At 38.4% G+C, this 17653-nt stretch overlaps 1 protein-coding gene across 1 annotated transcript; it reads right to left on the bottom strand.

The window, feature by feature from the left end:
• Nucleotides 1-201: 201 nt before the first annotated feature.
• npc1l1 (NPC1-like 1) lies at nt 202-14866 on the bottom strand. Its single transcript, XM_063896497.1, has 21 exons — nt 14631-14866; nt 12734-12895; nt 11171-12082; nt 10541-10834; nt 9865-10088; nt 9545-9645; nt 8990-9162; nt 8748-8876; nt 7715-7897; nt 7505-7619; nt 6930-7195; nt 6667-6756; nt 6385-6575; nt 4081-4208; nt 3844-3973; nt 3705-3760; nt 3087-3237; nt 2439-2670; nt 1930-2043; nt 1679-1841; nt 202-1050 (listed from the first exon to the last, which is right to left on the bottom strand). The coding sequence occupies exons 1-21, from the start codon at nt 14670-14672 to the stop codon at nt 821-823; spliced, it is 4086 nt and encodes a 1361-aa protein (XP_063752567.1). The 5' UTR covers nt 14673-14866; the 3' UTR covers nt 202-820.
• Nucleotides 14867-17653: the final 2787 nt, after the last annotated feature.

Genomic DNA, 17653 nt, shown 5'->3' with positions numbered 1-17653 from the left:
GACCATTTACAATACCCTATACTGTATAACACACTACAGGAAACGGGAAACACCAAAAAGCACAAAAGGGCCCCTTTGAAGGCAGCCTCTTGAAAAAAGAAAGGTGCTGTTTGCCAGACAAAAATGTGCAAAGACCAAAAAAAGATAAGAAAAAAAATCTGCCTTTGCATTAAAGTGCAGGAAGGGCAACAACAGATGGAACAAATTATTACCATATTTATTTAGATATTTAAGTACACACAATAGCTTTCAGTCACTGACATTTTATCGATGTCGCAGCAACTAGTGTGTTTTTCTTTGTACCATAAATACAATAACTGTAATCTAAATGTTTAAACGCATTCAATATTTATTTTACTGATTGCAGATTTTACAGCAATGCCTCCATGCTGCTGCTATTGAAGAAACTATAACATGGAAAGATGGAGTGTGTGTTCCTTTAAATCCCTCGAAACAGTGCTAATGTAAAGTGTTCACACATACAAAATAATTACATTTAATACAAAAAGTACAAACTGACTTATTCAAGAACATTTGTCGACTACAACAAAGAATTCCACAATCAAAAAAACGAATCTCGCCTTCTCTCATTGCATCACTCCACTCTTGCATGGCTTCGAAATATTGCACAACTGTGGTTTTGTCTTCAGTCCCACCGGTCCATTTCTGATTGAGGTACATCGTAAAGTGAATGGTTTCCATAAGGTGCCAAATAGATGACTTCTTGTTTGCTATCTCTGTCCTTTTTACATGTGTCCATCCTTGTTCAGTACACAGGTAGTTACTCATCAGAGCTTAAAAACTGTTTTTTTATTGGTGCTCAGAAGCTATCAATCCTCTCCTCTTTCTCCTCCTTTTGATTTTCTTCAATTTGTGAAGGACTGGTGGTGTCCTTTGTGGGGTTTGAGTCCGGGTCCTGTTTTATCTCACTGCTTTCAAAACTCAGGTTCTCATAGACGTGCATCATATTGTTTCTCCTCTCCAGCTCCTTGGCGGCCTTCGCTTTGTCCTGCTGGAGCTGCAGCAGCACGGCTTTATTTACACCAGGTCCTGAGAAAAGAAAAAACCAAGTTGTGAATAAAATGTATTCTGATTTCCTCAACATCTCTTTGGCTCATTAAACAGATTCCCATTTCCTAATTTGAAGTGCAACAGTCACATCTCTGAAATAACTTGAAACTCACCCACAATTCTTTTTCCCTGCATCAAAAATTCAAATCTTTGTGACACCGAAATGAAAAGTTGCTTCACTTTGGTTTAGCCCTACTGGTCAAAATGTTTAGATATTTTTTCACAATGCCAATTTGGTGTTCAGTCGCTAAGTCAATTAAACATGTATCTTGACCTCTAGATTTCGACAGTTCAATTAATTGTTTTGCAAGTGATTGATCAAACGATTTAAGAATGTTCAGAAATGTAAAGAAAAATCTGATGATTGCACTTCAACTCATAAGTTATGAAAAGTAAGCTACCTGCAAGTATTGATTCAAATTGTCGACAATTATACGTACTGTTTTGCACAGGTACCCGAACAAGAGCAATTTCAATAATGAATGCAAATACCTTTTTCAGAGATTCATTACTCGAGAATTGATTCAAAGTAAATTGGTTAAACTGCAATGTAGCTCTTCAAACCTCTTTGTAGCATACACCAACAAGCACCTAGAAAAGTACTTACCAAAGTAGCTGAGCAGCACAGGGAGGAATATGAGTCCATGAGCCATCCCCAAAAGAGTGATGACTAAGTTCAATCGGAAGAAGAAGATCTGGATGAGCTGTGCTTTGGCAAACGCCAGCACGAGGATGCCTGGCAGGTTGGTCATAGCAACACCAGCAAACACCTACAGGGTTAAAAAAGACAAAGATATATTTATAAAAAGCAACTGTATTTAACAATGTCTGCACTGGTTTGCCTTATGGTTAACTCACCGCGCTGCCCATGTTGGCTGTAGCTTCCTTGGCTCTTTCTACATGTGTTGGTTTAGTGCTGAGTGCAAAGGATCTCGTCATATGAGACACAAACTCCACCGAGATGCCCACCGCCTGCAAACAACCCGGAGAAAGTAGGCACGTAGAGTAAGACATGAGAATATAAATGTATCATATGTATTATAAACATCTTGCCCTACTAACGAATGAAATATCACAGATTTTCTACAAGACATATTAAAAATACTAAAGGAAGATTATAGCAGTTTAGTTTTGCACCTGCATAAAGTAGCCAACCTCAAACATTAAAAAATGATTATCGAAATTGAACACCTCTGAGAAAATATTGACATTGCAATTGTGTTCTCACAGCTCAACCACTGAGCATACTGTGTCAAATAAATCCCTTTAGTATCACAGAAAATATCATTACTATATCAGTACTCCTCATTACCAGTAAAAATACCTTCATACGTAAAATCAGTGGAGTGCATGTTTAATTGTCTTACCGTGACCAGGTTGATAAGGGCGACTGCGTTGTAATGTATGCCCCACAGAGTCATGACACCAACAGTGTCCACGGTGATCATGATGATGGTGATGAGGTTGAGCAGGCCGGAGCGCAGATCCAGACCCAGCAGCAGACAGCACACCACGAAGGTCGGCAGCAGACACAAGGAGATGTTAAAGAGTCCCTCTGGCACAATGGTCAGGTACTGCTCATAAAATACATTGGTCACCCTGGAGAAAGGAGACAAGAAAAATTATGCTTTTGGGGGGGGGGTCCCTTTCCTGTAGTGTACTGTATAGGTTTTAGTGAATGTAAATGGTCTGTAAGGGCTAAAATCCAAGAGGGAGTTTCTCTCCCACACACTCTCCCCCTGCCTGAAACACCTCCATTGGACTCCCAAGGGGTAGGATATCTCTTAGCTATTGACCAATCATATCAGAGCTGGCCAGATAACCAATCAGAGCAGACTGGGCTCTGCTTTTAGACAGAGGGTGAAAAGAGGTGCTGCAGCACAGGCAGTGTGAGAACAATAAAGACCTTTTGGAACATTTAAGCATATAAACATCTCACTGTAGAGGCACTAAATAAGAAAGAGTTGTTTTTGTAGAAGTAGCAAGGTAAAATGGAGTTAAATGAATGTACATACGTGTAAGGAAATACTTCAAAGTCAGGTGAGGTGCCTTCGATTTGCCTCATGCCCATTGTGATGTTGTGTGCCAGCTCTCTGGACATCTGTAGTGCAGCAGTGAATCCCTGAGAGTTGGTTAAAGGTGTGTGGTACGCCATGAACCGAGAGGCTTGCGAACACAGGGAAGAAAATATTAATTAAAAAACACTTGTTTTTATTGAATTTTTAACACTTTCCATGTCATGCCTAATGAAGGCAGCATTGTATTAGTATAGTAAACTAAGGACTAAAATGTTTTTGCTATTTGTTATTAATATGTTTGGTAAGAAACCTTAGTTCTCCAATATAATGACCTTAGTTCTCCAAATAATACAGAACTGTATTACTACACTGGAATAAGAGGGCACTATTATTTATCTTGGATGTTCGTGTTTTTGTAATACTTTAAATGAATATTGTTATGCATATTCATCAGTTTCTTTTTCGATAAGTCTCTTTTTTTTCAGTACTTGTCATGTCATGTGACCAGATGCTTTTTCTAGGTTTGAAAATGTGTAGAAACATTGAGGACAATGTAACTCAGCAAAACAACAAACTACATAATATATCTTGGATAGAGGCTTTTAAATGACTTACCTATAATTTCTCCCTTTTCATCCATCACCACGGCTTTATCATAGGCACCAAGACCTCTGTTGAAAGAGATAATAAGCAGTGAGGATAGGGTTTTGCATTTTGTGATGTGTTAAAGTGTGCACATGTATCGTTTACACACCCTTTGGGGCACTTCAGGTCAGGTCTGTTACCCAGGAAGTCCGGCAGGAAGCGGTTGAATTCTTCCTTAGTGGGCCTGAGGACGCCATCTGGAGGGGTAGACATGCACTTCTTGGGACAGATAAGAGCAGCTGTGGACACATAAAAGCAGATTAGGTATTAATAAAAGAAGGGCAATGGCTTTCATCATAAAAGGAAATTCAATGTAAAGATAGTTTGTTAATGTGGTTATTCTCACATTCGCTTGCAGGACAGAACTTTCCAGCATTTGGACCGAAGGCGTACAGGCGACAACATCTGGATCCCGGGTTCAGCCAGTCAATGAAGTCATCCACCCAGGAGTTAGCAGGTATTGCCAAGTAGGATCTAGGGAAACGGGGAAAAACCATTAATGTAAGAAACCATAATCTTTTCTTTATGACTTTAAAAAACAAAATAGGGACACAGCGTGTGATGATTATATGATGAGCAATCAGCCAGTTAGCCACACAATTGTACATTTCCGTTGAACCTAATGACACCGATGCACCCTAACCTCATGCAATCACTTTAAAAACGAAACGAAAACAAGACCAAAATGTTATTAGTTGGTTTCAAAAGGCAAAAGAGATGAGCTTTCGACTAGGTTAGGTAAACTAAATCAGATTAAAGCGCAAGTCACAAGTCTGGGAGTCATTCTAGATGCAGACTTACATTTTAACTCACATATAAGGTAACTAAGACAGGAACTAAGGCAGTAACTAAGACAGTAACTAAGGCAGTAACTTAATGAGGGCTCAGCAACCAGGCTTTTAACCAAAACCAGACAGAGAGAGCACATTACTCCTGCTTTAGCTGCACTACATTGGCTGCACGTGTCTTTTAGAATTGATTAAAAAATAATTTTACTGGTTTTTAAAGCTCTCAATGGCTTGGCACCCGCTTACCTCACAGAGTCTTTATCTTTTTAAGTCCCTAAACGAGCCCTGAGGTCCTCCACAGCTGGCTTTTTAAATATTCCTAAAGTCCCCCATAATAAAATGGGTGAGGCCACTTTTGTACACTACGCTCCGAAACTGTGGAACACCCTCCCAGGAAATATCAGAGAGACCAACTAAGTGGACATGTTTAAACGACAGCTAAAGAGTACGTTTTTTAGATTATCCTTTTATTAGCAACGCGCTCCTTTTAAATGGTCTTTTAGTCTTTATTGTTTACCTGCTTTTATATTGTTTTATTGGTCTTAAAGGGTTTTAATTTGTATTATTTATACATCAGTTTTAATAGCAACATTCCTTTTTAACCTTTTAAGTTGGTCTTTTATCGTTTATTATTATATTACCAAACCTTTGCTAGAATACATCTCTTAATCCGTTAAGATGTTATACTGTGTTGTTATGCTGCATGTATCTGAATTGGTCTTAAACATCTGTTCTTGTTGTTTGTTTTCAACTTGTGATGTATGCCTTTTTGTAAAGCACTTTGAGCTGTATGTTATGTATGAAAAGTGCTATATAAATAAAGCTTTATTATTATTATTATTATTATTATTATTATTATTATTATTATTATTATTATTATTATTATTAGTAGTAGTAGTAGTAGTAGTAGTAGTAGTAGTAGTAGTAGTAGTAGTAGTAGTAGTATTATCATCAGCCCTGTCATAACTTTAACCAAATATTTAGAATAAAACAGTCAGTAGTTATTATATGGGATGTTCTGGGTGTTTGCTGTTGATAGCACGATCAGCCTTTATCTGCTCAGTGAAGCTCATGTAACTGAGTTAACCATTAACTGATCTGATTGGATAGTATGTTAGAGGTTGCTACCTCGATACCAGCAGGTTCAAGGAAGTGTCACGGTAACATTACTAATGTGAAGGACAAAGGCAGAGCAGCTATTCTCACCAATGGACCGTGGTAACTCTATTTAACAAAGCTAGTTATTTTTCTAATCTAATTCACATTAATATAAAGCGTAACATGTAAACACACCATTTCTAGGGCTGACCTTGGTAAATATTTAGGTGTCTGAGTCTACCAAATATTTTTGGTCAATTAGTCAAGTCAACTAATCAGTAAATCTCTGGTAAACACTCATTTTAAAGGGAAGCTTTTGCATTAATATATGTAAACAAACCGAGAATTAAAATAAATCGACAAAATTGTATCAATTCAACTAAGATTTGTTTAAATTTCATTAGTGATGGACAGCCCTGATAATTTCAATGACTAGGTGCGTTTGAATGTCACCAAAACAGCCATGAGGTAGAAACACACATCACTGTTACCTTGCTAACAATCCCTGAGATGCAGTGTTTACATTTTGTGTTTTAATATTCCAATGAAGCTTTTTGTGATGCTTACTTTTGGTCAATTATATCCAAGAGTGTAGTAAAATAATGGCCTCATATCTATTTCTGAGATGCAAAAAAGCCCAAACACTCCTGAATCATAGATCATCACATCTAAAAAGTTAGACTCAGCAGCCACAACAGCAGTGCACAACTTGTCTTAAAACATATAGTTTCTCCTGTCTAGATTATAAAAATGACCAAACTCACAGTTCAGGGTGGTTGGTGGCGTAGTTGATCTTCTGCGTGAGTGAGAACTGATCGCAGCCCACGCTGGAGCAGACTCCATTCATGCCTTTCACAGCGGTGAAGTCATAGCCTTTCTTTGTTACGAAATAAACAGGGACTCCGACTTCAAAGTATTTGTACAGGTACTTGAAATAGTCCAGCATGTAAGAGCCCTGCACCAAAAAAATAAAATACTAAATGTTAGTTTACATTAAAAGAAGTGTGCAGCTGCTAATTGACATTCATATGGAGGTGCTGACTGACCTGAGGCATAGCCAGCTCCTGATCCAGACCCACAGTCACATTAAACATGAGGAATACAGATCCACACAGCACAAAGATGAAAACCACCATCTGAAACGATAATAGGACAGAGGTTTTTTGACTACCACTGATGTATTCAAGAATGTCCAGTTAAATTAGTCCTGGAGATTAGTGTTATTTAGTTAACTTTAGTTTATGTCATTTCTAAACTCATATTTCACTTATTATTATTCTTGTGATAGTTAAAGGGGATGTAGCTTTACCACAATAAACCTGGTGAAGCTGTGCAGGAGGAAAGGGGCGTAGTATTTCCTCATTAATGGGAGCAGGAACCCCTCGTTAGGCTTGTTGGGACGCTTTGTTGATACTGTGACACAGCATAGCAGTTCACAGCGGTTGTTGTCTTGGCGACGGGCGTCCAGGGACAGCAGCGCCACAAAGGCTGTCATCTGGAGAACGAAGTCCATGACCACAGCGAGAGCCGCGTACAGAGCGAAGGTCTTCACCGCTGGCATGGTGGACAGAGCCCCTGGGGAAGCAAAAACAATATACACTTATAGAAAATATTTTGCATGTCTGTTCATTCGGTTTTAACATTTGCTGTCATGTTGAAATGTTGAATGTAGTGTATTCAAACCCCCACAAATTATACCTAAAAAAAAGAGTTGTATTCATTAAAAAAAGCTTTAATGAATCTATTTTATATTTCACTTTATTCAAAAAGAGGATTTTGGTCAAGGGTTAGGGTTAGGGTCATATTTAAGATGCTGACATCATAAATATGACGAAAGACATGAAAACTTCTCCACAGACATATATTTTTTGCAAAGATTCCTACCGAGGAAGAAGCAGACAGACTCGGAGAGACTGCACAGGAGCATGCTGGGAGCTACGTTTCCAAGGACACGACCGATCTGCTCCTCTCTCTTCTCTCCAGGCAGCCGCAAATCTCTCTACGAGGCAAGGCAGAGGAGAAATATCTAGAACATTTGATACAGGTCATATCTTACAAAATCTGCAATTTTGGTGCACACAAACATGTACACACCTGGTACTCTAGAACAAAGATGAAGATGTTGTCGGCTCCAACGGCGAGCACCAGGAAAGGCACCACCTGCAGAATGACTAGCGAGGAGGGGATGCCGATCCAGGAGTAGAAGCCCATGGAGGCGAGGACAGAGCAGCCGACCACCATGATCCCACCCAGACCCACCAGAAACTTGGAATCAACCTACAATATGCAGAGATAAGATCCAGATACAGAACAAACTCAGTGAACCTCCCGAGAGCCATATCTTTTGCTGTATCATGTCTTCTGTATTGTATAACATAATGGACTATAAACCTACGTGCTTCAGCGTAGGTTAGCACCATAATGCTGACGCAGATATACGGTTTCCCCTTATCATACATGTGATAAGACAGGGCAAATCCATTTGACTTTCATGGATGAGGCTCATTGGGTTCCAGGGAGTTCTTGTATGCCCCTTGTTTTATTTCATGTTATCTAGCAACAACTTAACAAGACGATAACCTTTTTCCACCAAAATTAGTGCATACATGCATTTCTTTTGTACTCTTTGAAAACCCATTGGATAAGTAATACCCTTCTTTCAAGTTGCCACTAAGCTTGTGGGCCTTTCTCTTTTTTTGTGGTGATTCAATTTTAAATTCATCAATGTGCAAGAAAGCCACGTTATTAAAAATGGTGGTTAGAAATGGAATACTTTACACGCAAAAGCCCATAAATTGGTTTCAAACATGGGGTAAGAACTCAGTCTTGATAAATCTCAAGGCAGTTCATGCAGTAGTTGTGAAAGAAATGAACTTAAAACCCCCAATGTGAACCTCATGGTGGTTCTATTGGAAAAGCCAAGGGATCATCAAAGCCTGGTGTGAAAGTCTGAAGGACTCATGCCTAGTGACAATGAATGCCTTAACAAAAACTGAAGGCAATCATCCAATATGTTCTGAGTGGTCTGAACCATATCGGGGGCCCTATTAACCTCAAGTGGCTAAAACAAAGCTGAGTATTATGACGGCAGTATAATAAAGATAGCAATTACTCTTTAAAGTCTTACCAGTATGCGTTTCAATGAAGAGTATTCCCCCAGCGCTACAGCGATGTAAACAAAGATTACAGCATAGCTGATCATGAATATGGGGATGTCTTCTGATGTTGTTCGATTAATCTCATCCTCAAGAGACCTCTGGAGAGAGAATAAAAGGGTTAGGGGCTAAATACTTTAATTAAATGATGATGGGATGGACGAAGAAGAGACAATTCAGCAGGATGTTTGAGAGTTTCCATATTGTACTGTACCTCTGCCATGTATGCAAAGGTGAAGTTGGCAGTCGGGCTCTTCTGGTAATCCTGGACAATTTTAAGAAACTCTGTCTCCCACTGCATAGCCACTTTGTACTTGGGGTTGTCACGAGCGTAGTTATTGAGGGAGAAGGTCATGATGAGAGCTTCAGCCTTAGTAAAGTCGTCGTCTGAGAAAAGCAGGAAAACATGTTTAATGAATCCCTCTTTTTTCGCACGGTTCTAGGTTATAAATCCCGATTATCTCTCACGACGAAACATGTAGACGCACCCTTCGGTTTCTGTTTGCTGTTGCCTTTTATTAACTCATAAAATAATTATCTTCTTGTTATTGAGAGCCATATAGAATTATATTGCCTTAGTCTAGTTTCAGCATGTTTTTATTTTCTCATGGTGTTTTCATTGTATTTGAATGTCCTTTGTTAGTGTGTTACATTTGCATCTTATATAGATGCTTTTAATGTTAATGCAAAGTGCTTTGAATGCCTTTTTGCTAAAGTGTTCCTTGATTTGCCTTAGATATTTCCTTTGTACGAGCTGAATGTAACTCACTCTTGTAGCCTCCCACAGCCAGAAAGGAGAAGACTGGAGCTCCGTAATCCGCCATGCAGCTCAAACCCAAAGCTGTGATGTCTTTGAAGGACAGGGGAGAGCTTCAGAGGAGATGGGAGAAGAGAAGAAAAGGTTATGTTAAATTACAGAGCAAAGGCAGTTTGAATCTTAAAGGGGCCCTATTATGCTTTATGAGACAGAATTAGTATTATTAGTAAAAAAATAAGGCACTTTTTCAAACATTAAAGCATGTAAAAAAAGTCAGAGTAGAGTTACAAAATACAAAGACTGTATGATTAATAACTTTGATGCATGCTCACCCGAGGCAGTAGATCAGATGGTCTCTCCAGTCCACCTCTTTGGTCACTCCCAGCTCCGTCATGTTGGCCTTGGCGTTAAGGTTGTCCAGGCTGTTCTGGAAGTACTGTGGCAGGCTGTTGACTGCACAGTCCGTCAGGCTGGCATTGTTTGGGTTCAGGGGTGCAAAACAGACATCCTTCAGATTCGCAGTGCGGTTCAGGTCCTCTGACCAGAACTCAATGTTCTAAAAATGGCAAAGAAAAGGCGTCAGTGACAGAATAGCTGAAATATACCCAACTGTTTAGATGCAGTAATCAAAATGTGTTCTGGTTTTTCCCTCCCAAGGCAATGTTTGATCATCCATGTTTGATTGCCTTTCTGTTCTACATAATACTCCTCTTGAGCCCAAAACACTGGCCACTATCTTTGGAGAAACACCTGTGAAAGCTAATGGCACAAATGTGCCAAAAACCCCAACAGCACTGGGCAAGGGACTCCTAATTATATTGTCTTATCTTTTGGAGTGTAATCTTGCAGAGGATGAAGGGAGGGGTTAGAGATGGGTTTCATTTGGGGTAAGGTCCGTATTATTTCGGTATGTTTGTACTGGTATATGAACATGATTAAAGTTAAATGAAGAGACATCAATGCGTCTAAAGTAAACAGTGAATTTCTGCTTTGATTTGGGGTCTCTACCTGGATTCGTGATTGTAGCCCCATCAGCTCAATGATGAGATCTTTGGATATAATCCCGCTGAAGTTCTGCTTTCCAAACAGTAACGAGTCGTAAATGTGGCCTTTTCTGCCCGGCGCTGTCAAGATCAGCTGGTTGGTCCTGAAGAAGGGGTCGAAGTAAGTGTCGTGAAACTCTTTCTCCTGCCGGGCGCGGCTGTTTGTGGCAGACCACAACTCGACGGGGTCTGTGGTGAGCTCAATGTCCTTCAGGCCTGCAGAGAAAACAGCCACAACTGCAGCCGCCAGCAGAAGCACCTTCAATGAAGAAAAAATATGAATTAAAAAACAACTTCTTCATCCCTTTTTCTCAAAACAATAGCGTGAAGAATTGCAAGTTGTTGTTTTTTATGCATTTGAAAGGATGTACATAGGTTTTTGTTTGTCGAAGAATGGGACAATACTTGTCAGCTGTACTCTGCTTGACTTTTTGCATTTAAAGTCTGTAATTGCCTTTTGAGCAAAGTTTGTGTTCAGCAAAAGTAAAATTGTCTTTAACTTTTAAAGTGAAACAACAGAGCTTATGTCTACTTTAATGTCTGTTATTACAGTATGTATTCAACAAGGATTTAAGTGAAACTAGGTGAAACCAACCGTGAGAGGATAAGTAGCCATGAGGGTTCCCCAATATCGAAACTTTAAGCTGAGGAAAGCTTGGGCAGCCAGGCTGTTCTTTTCGGCGCACGTCACCTCTGACGGATCAATGAGCTGCTGATTCACATCATTACTGTTCTGGTCTTTGCCTTTCCCCTTCGTCTTCCCTTTCTCTTCATCCTTTCTTTTCTTGGATCTCACCAGGTAAGCAACCAAGAGGTAGAAAATGAAGGAAAACAACAGGAAACAGAGTAGGAGGATAGCAATCACAAGGAAGCCGTCTGTCCCCAGAAGCCTGAAGGGGCCGGGGGGCAGATCAATAGGTGGCATCCTCGGGCACGACTCCTGGCAGTCCTGGCAGGAGCAGTCCTGACCTCCGGAGGGCGTGGTCTCGTTACACCTCAGAGCACGTCCAGCGTAGGGAATCACACCCGCGGGTAGTCCCTCAGTGTCTCCAGGTTGCACCAGCTGGAAGTCAATGTCGAGTGGAGCTAGGCCATTACTGGAGTCTCCCTGGAAGTCATACCAGCGCTGGGGGGTGCACAGCTTGGCGCCGTAGCGACCACACATGGTGGCGATGGCGAAGCCTCCTGTGGCAGGGATCCTGACATTTTTGCATGACTGGAAGGAGACGTCTGCGAAGGTGGTGCTGAGAAACGCCTGGTAACCTACCACCACCTCGTTGGTCGTATTGGAGCTGGTGACGTTCATGACCTTTGTGACCTTCACTGTTTGACTCTGGTTGGGGCTGCAGGTGTTGATGCAGTGCAGGTGGGCGAAGTTCTCAGCACAGGACGGGCAGCGGACCAGCACCGCCTTGGACAAAGTCAGACTCATCTCCAGGGATGAAAGCTGTTTCATGGAACAGCAGGCAAACGTGTTGCCCTCTCCACGGTCCAAAACGGGACACACCTGCAGTAAGAACAGGTGATGTTCATAAACTGAGGGACTCAAGTACTTATTGTCAAGGCAATACCTCTTAATAACTACTTAAGAATCCACAAAGAACACTTAAAACTAGTCAACCACGTTTTACTCAGTACTGTTTTGGGCTTTTAGTTAGATTCTACAGATTAGGATAAAATCATATTTAATTATTCAGGTTTTTACTGGACGCCAAATTATCCACAGAGGTGGCTTACTCTAATAAAAAAGAAATGTTAAAAACAGAGAATAAATCAGTTTTATGTTGAAAATCTTCCTCTGCTTCTGTTCGTCTGCCACTAATGTTGCCTAAGGTTGTTTAAGATCCAGATGTGTCTATGTGACTAAAATCTGCCTTCATCCATTAAAAAAATGTAGTTAGTGACCAAGATCTAAAAAGCTGTTTGTATAAAAGTCAATATGACTACACAATGACGATGCTGAGGCATGCGCAAATAAGATTTTTCCCCATTTCAAGCAACTAAATAAGTCATCAATCAACATTTCAGATTTTTCTAGATTCTGATTCTGATTAAAATATGTCAGAAGCATTTGGGAATGTAAGTACACAGCTTAACAACTTATATAACTAGTTGTTTTAAGACGTTTTAATGTGCCACACTATCATGATCTACAGACCTCTTTGAGTTTCATGTAGTGCTTCCCTCTGAGGGCTCTGGCTCGGCTGTAGTCGAGACAGGGGACGATGGGAGGTAGGAGAGTGCCTCCGACTGATGGGTTATGACCACACTCCTCATAGAAAGAGCAATAGCCTGGCTCGTGTTGGGCCTCCGAAAGAACCTGCATAAAAAGAAAGAGTCGTCACAAATAATCACAGGAGGAGAAACCACAAGTGAGAAAAAGGAAGTAAAGGAAATAGTTACTTGACCTAAAGACACTGAGTATTTCAGTTATATCACAATTTTGGAGTCTTTGGACCTACACTCATAGAAATGAAATCACATTTATCAAATCTAGTTATGTGAACCGGTTGCACGACACTAGTTTGAGTTAATGGATTGAGTTAATGGAAAGAAGAGGAGAAAACTCATTTTTATATCATTTAGTAGTTTCAACATAAAGAAAGGCAATTAATGGAACGGTATCCATATTCCATTTCTTAGAGTGTAAATGAAACACTATTGTCAACATTACTAATATAAACACTACCATGAATACAAGTTAAAGAAAGACTAAATAAATAAAAGACTTATGACTTTAGTGCTGCAGGCTACTGTATCCTGCCCTGTGAGCTATTTAACGCTTGAATGTAAATGTAAAACATTAACCTCTGTTCATGTTCAAATATATTACAGGGAAATCTGTAACAAATTGATATATAATGTTCATAATAAAGGTCTTTAACAATCATCTTCACATATTGGTAATTTATTTAATAAAACGACTTACACTGGTAAAATGATGAATTACTTATCCATATGATCCTCTCTAAAAGACCTTTCCCATCCAATTTAAAAGCCGGTCTAAAGGTCTGCAGTTTTACTGAATTGTTTTCATCTTAACACAATGTTTTTTTTTCTTTTTTTCAAGGTCTATTTGGAAAATGATGATCCTTATAGTACATTACACATCAAAACATTACTTGTGTAAGAAACAATAAACTAGTATTAAAGACAGAACATCGACTCATTGTCTAAATTGTGTCTCATTGTGACTCAATGTAAACATGTCATTTGTTGAAATATACTACATTTTTAGAGGTGAAATGCATTCATTCATTCATCTTAAGAAGATTTTCACCAGTTTATATTTGATTATTTAATATATGTTTCTATTACGTTAGAACTTTCAGGTGTATGGAAGATTTTAAATGCCAAAATAAAAACACATGACATCACAATGTCTAATGTGTTTATTTAGTTAAGCATTAGGCTAAATAATGACTTATCTAGCCTTTGCATTGGGTGCAGAGATTTAACACCATCAAATATCAGTTTTGCTTGCTCTTTTACTGTGTTTTACTGTTTAAACACATTCAGAGCTCGTCATTTTATGATTACCTGCATTGGATAACAGTTGAATACAACATTTCCTTATACTTGGTAGTGTTTATATTTTAGTGTCTTAATTAAAAAAGAAATGACTTGTGTTTCTCAACTTTACAATCCTGGTCAAATATCATATCCTAACCTAAGTGGAGGACTTTTCTTTTTCTTAGCAACTCCATAATAAGTTAGCAACGTTGAGTAAAGAGTTGAAGTCTTGAAAAATGTTATCAGAAAAATTATTGTTTTTTTAGCATAAGCTCTAAATGTAAACCTGAAATGTTGAGAATAAAGTTGGAATGCAGTTTTGAGAATAACGTTGAAATGCTAAGCGTTAACAGTTAACATTGGAGAATAAATCAAATCACTAGCGGCGAATACTGGACTTTATCCTCCTAATGCCGAAAGCAAACTTCTCCCTTCATTTCCACCCCCCCTTATGCCTGGCCCTTATACTCTTCCATAGTGGACTGAAACAAGTGTACAGTATAGGTGCCAATTCCAAAAGAAAAGATTCCAGGCCAACTTACCATAAAGGTCAGAAAAGTGATGAGAGCTGCGACACGATTCATGATTCCTGGGTTTTTCAGCAGCAGGTAAAGAAGGGTCCTCAGGTACAGAGTGTCAGGGAGTGTATATTGATCACTGCTGCCCTACCTGAAGATACATTAGATAAAGAAAGAGAGTGGGAGACAACCTCTCCTCTAATCTGTCTTTCTGTCTGACAGTGTCAGGGTTGGTAAAGTTTAAACAACATGACATGCACAGTGTCACCACTCCTGTGATGTCAAACCTTTCTTATCTGGTGTGTTGCGACGGCTGGCCAATCGCAGCTATGGATGATCAAATTCCTTTTTAAGATACGTAACATGGGTGGGATTTCGATAGGGTTGCTGGGGTGATCCAAAGCAGCAGGTAGAAACTATGAGTGAATCAGGAATAAACAACCACACCCAGCTTATATACTGTATACCTCCAATAATTTATTTTTACAGCAACTTTGGCTGTTTCTGTAGAGACATTTGTCAGTCTATTCAGATCAATCTGTTCGCTGAATATGACCTTTAGACCCGTATCCAAGTTGTTGTCAGATATATAAGCTGCAGAGAGAGAGAGCTTATCTGTCCATTTCCAATACACACTTCCTAACAACAGACTGTTTTTTAATATATTTTTGTATAAAATGTTTTAAAAAGTAGTCAAATAAGTTTCCAAATCAGCATAGTCTTCCAAGCCAAATCACTTCATATATCTATATATCTATATATATATATATATATATATATATATATATAGATATAATAAGAAGATTATTAACTTCCTGGATCACATCCTACAATATCAAATCAACTTTATTATCATCTTGTTATCATACTGCAAGGTCATGCTGCAATAAGATTTTCAACATGTCACAGGTGCATCAGAGGTATCAGGGTGAAATTGCATAAGCATTTCAATTTGTGATAACAAGAAGAAGAAGAAAATGGGCAGATATGGAGATAGCTTCTTTGTTCTTTGCTGTGCTGATAAGTCACGACAACACAGAGCACTTTTTAACCTGGCCAGCAAACAAAAATCTAATTATATTTCTTTAAATCAGATATCTTGTACGCAGTTTTTTGGGATTTTTTCATATTTGTGTTAAAATTCTGTACGTATGTTTATACGTTTCTGTATTTGGAATGTTATTTTTAATGTTATTATCCTTGTGTGAATCTGTGCTCTCCTTTCCATTCTCACTCTGTTGCTGCTTTAAACTAATGAATTTCCCCACGGCAAAATTAAAGTTCTGTCTTATCTTATTTGATTTGTTTCTGTTTAATTTTCCCCCACTAATTACCATATACTGAAATCCTACTTAGCAATGAAACCGGATTCTGATTCTGATTGACAAGCATTACTATCGATGTATCCTTTTTTACAGTGTCTGTGCGTGAGGACTTTCCTTTTCTATTTACAATGTCCATTTATATCGATATTTATGTTTTAATTATTTTATTCCCACAATTTGATGTCTTTCTGGTGACCTTCAGATTAAGACACTGTCCTGGCATCCATTATTTACGAGTGCCAAGCGCCACATGAGCATGCACGGGACTTTGCCCATTCAAGTGTTTTTGCATAATACAACACAAGTCTGCATTTATTGGAAGAAACCCCCAAAATCCATAAACAGGAGGGTACATTTAAATGAGTGCTGCAAGACTTTGGGCTTCGCTGTAAAAGCTTAACTTTATAAATATGTGGGTTTGTTAAATGTCTTTTATTCTCTGTTAAATGGAAATCAACACCGCCTCTTTTTACCAATTGGAAGCGCCACATAAAATCATAAATAATAGCACAATGAAAGTAATCAAAAAAAAGAAGATAAAAATACATTTTGAACTAGGATTTAAATCAACTAATAACGTTTCATGAATAATTTATATATAGATTTATAAAATATATTCATAGGTTTGTTTGGAAAATCTGCACAATAATAAATAAATAAAATGTATTTATATACAAAGATCCTGACAAGTAAAATTGCACATTATGTTGCAAGGTCTGACATATATGTATACAATCATGGAGGATTTGAATTATTATGCAATTCTGCTTGCATAATTATTTAATTAGAAGGATATCTTCTGAATAATTGTGTTTTGGGGTTTAAAGGCCTCAGTTTCACAATCAATATTCCATTTACCATCTATCATCCGAGGTACAGAGTCTTTAAAAATTACTTATCTAGAGCAGTTTTTCTCTGAGACTTTGCAGATCTCTTGTCATGATAACACACATTTTCCCCTCTTTATGATCCAGTTATCGATCATCATTCACGCAGCTGTTACTGCCTTCAGGATGGTCATGACTTTTTGGACTCCGATACAGGTGAAGGGTAGTTTGATCCAAAGGCCTTGACCATCATCCTTTATGTCTATGGAGAGACTGAGACTAAGATAGTTATCTATGGATAGACTAAGAGTATTTATTGATAGATTGGACGTAATGTATGTGTTTATCCATATGTCTTTATTGATAGGCTGTATGTTCACTCAAAGGTTTCGCTTGATATTTATTTTTCTCATTATTATCTTGGTTTAGTTCTGAAGTTGTACCTATATTTCTTTTGTTTCTTTTTCATATCTGTTGTTGCCATGAAACCTGAATTTCCTCCTAGGGATTGACTAAGGTTTATCTTTTCTTATCTCATTTCATAAAACCTTTGCGTGATGGAGATTAACACACTGCACAGGCGACCCAGAGATCATCTTTTCATATTATGTTAAAGCAAGATTTCAAAGATCCTCCTGTTCTATACTTTAAATGTTCAAATAACTGAAGAATATCTTTCTAATTTGGAGTAATGTTTATTTACTACGCTTTGTTTTGTATTTTAAATTATTTTTGGTTTTCATTCATCATTTTTTCTTCATTTATTTTATTCGGTGATTTATAACATTTTATTGTGTTTTTTTTAGTCTTTGAGGTATTTCTATGTTTATGTTTTTTAAATAAATAAAGTTGGGAAAGAAAACATTCTCCTTATTTCAACAGGAGACACATCAGC

Source organism: Eleginops maclovinus, chromosome 12 (assembly GCF_036324505.1).
Source record: "Eleginops maclovinus isolate JMC-PN-2008 ecotype Puerto Natales chromosome 12, JC_Emac_rtc_rv5, whole genome shotgun sequence".
Lineage (NCBI taxonomy): Eukaryota > Metazoa > Chordata > Actinopteri > Perciformes > Eleginopidae > Eleginops > Eleginops maclovinus.
Note: the sequence above shows the minus strand (reverse complement) of the source record. Positions and strands in the feature narration are given on the sequence as shown.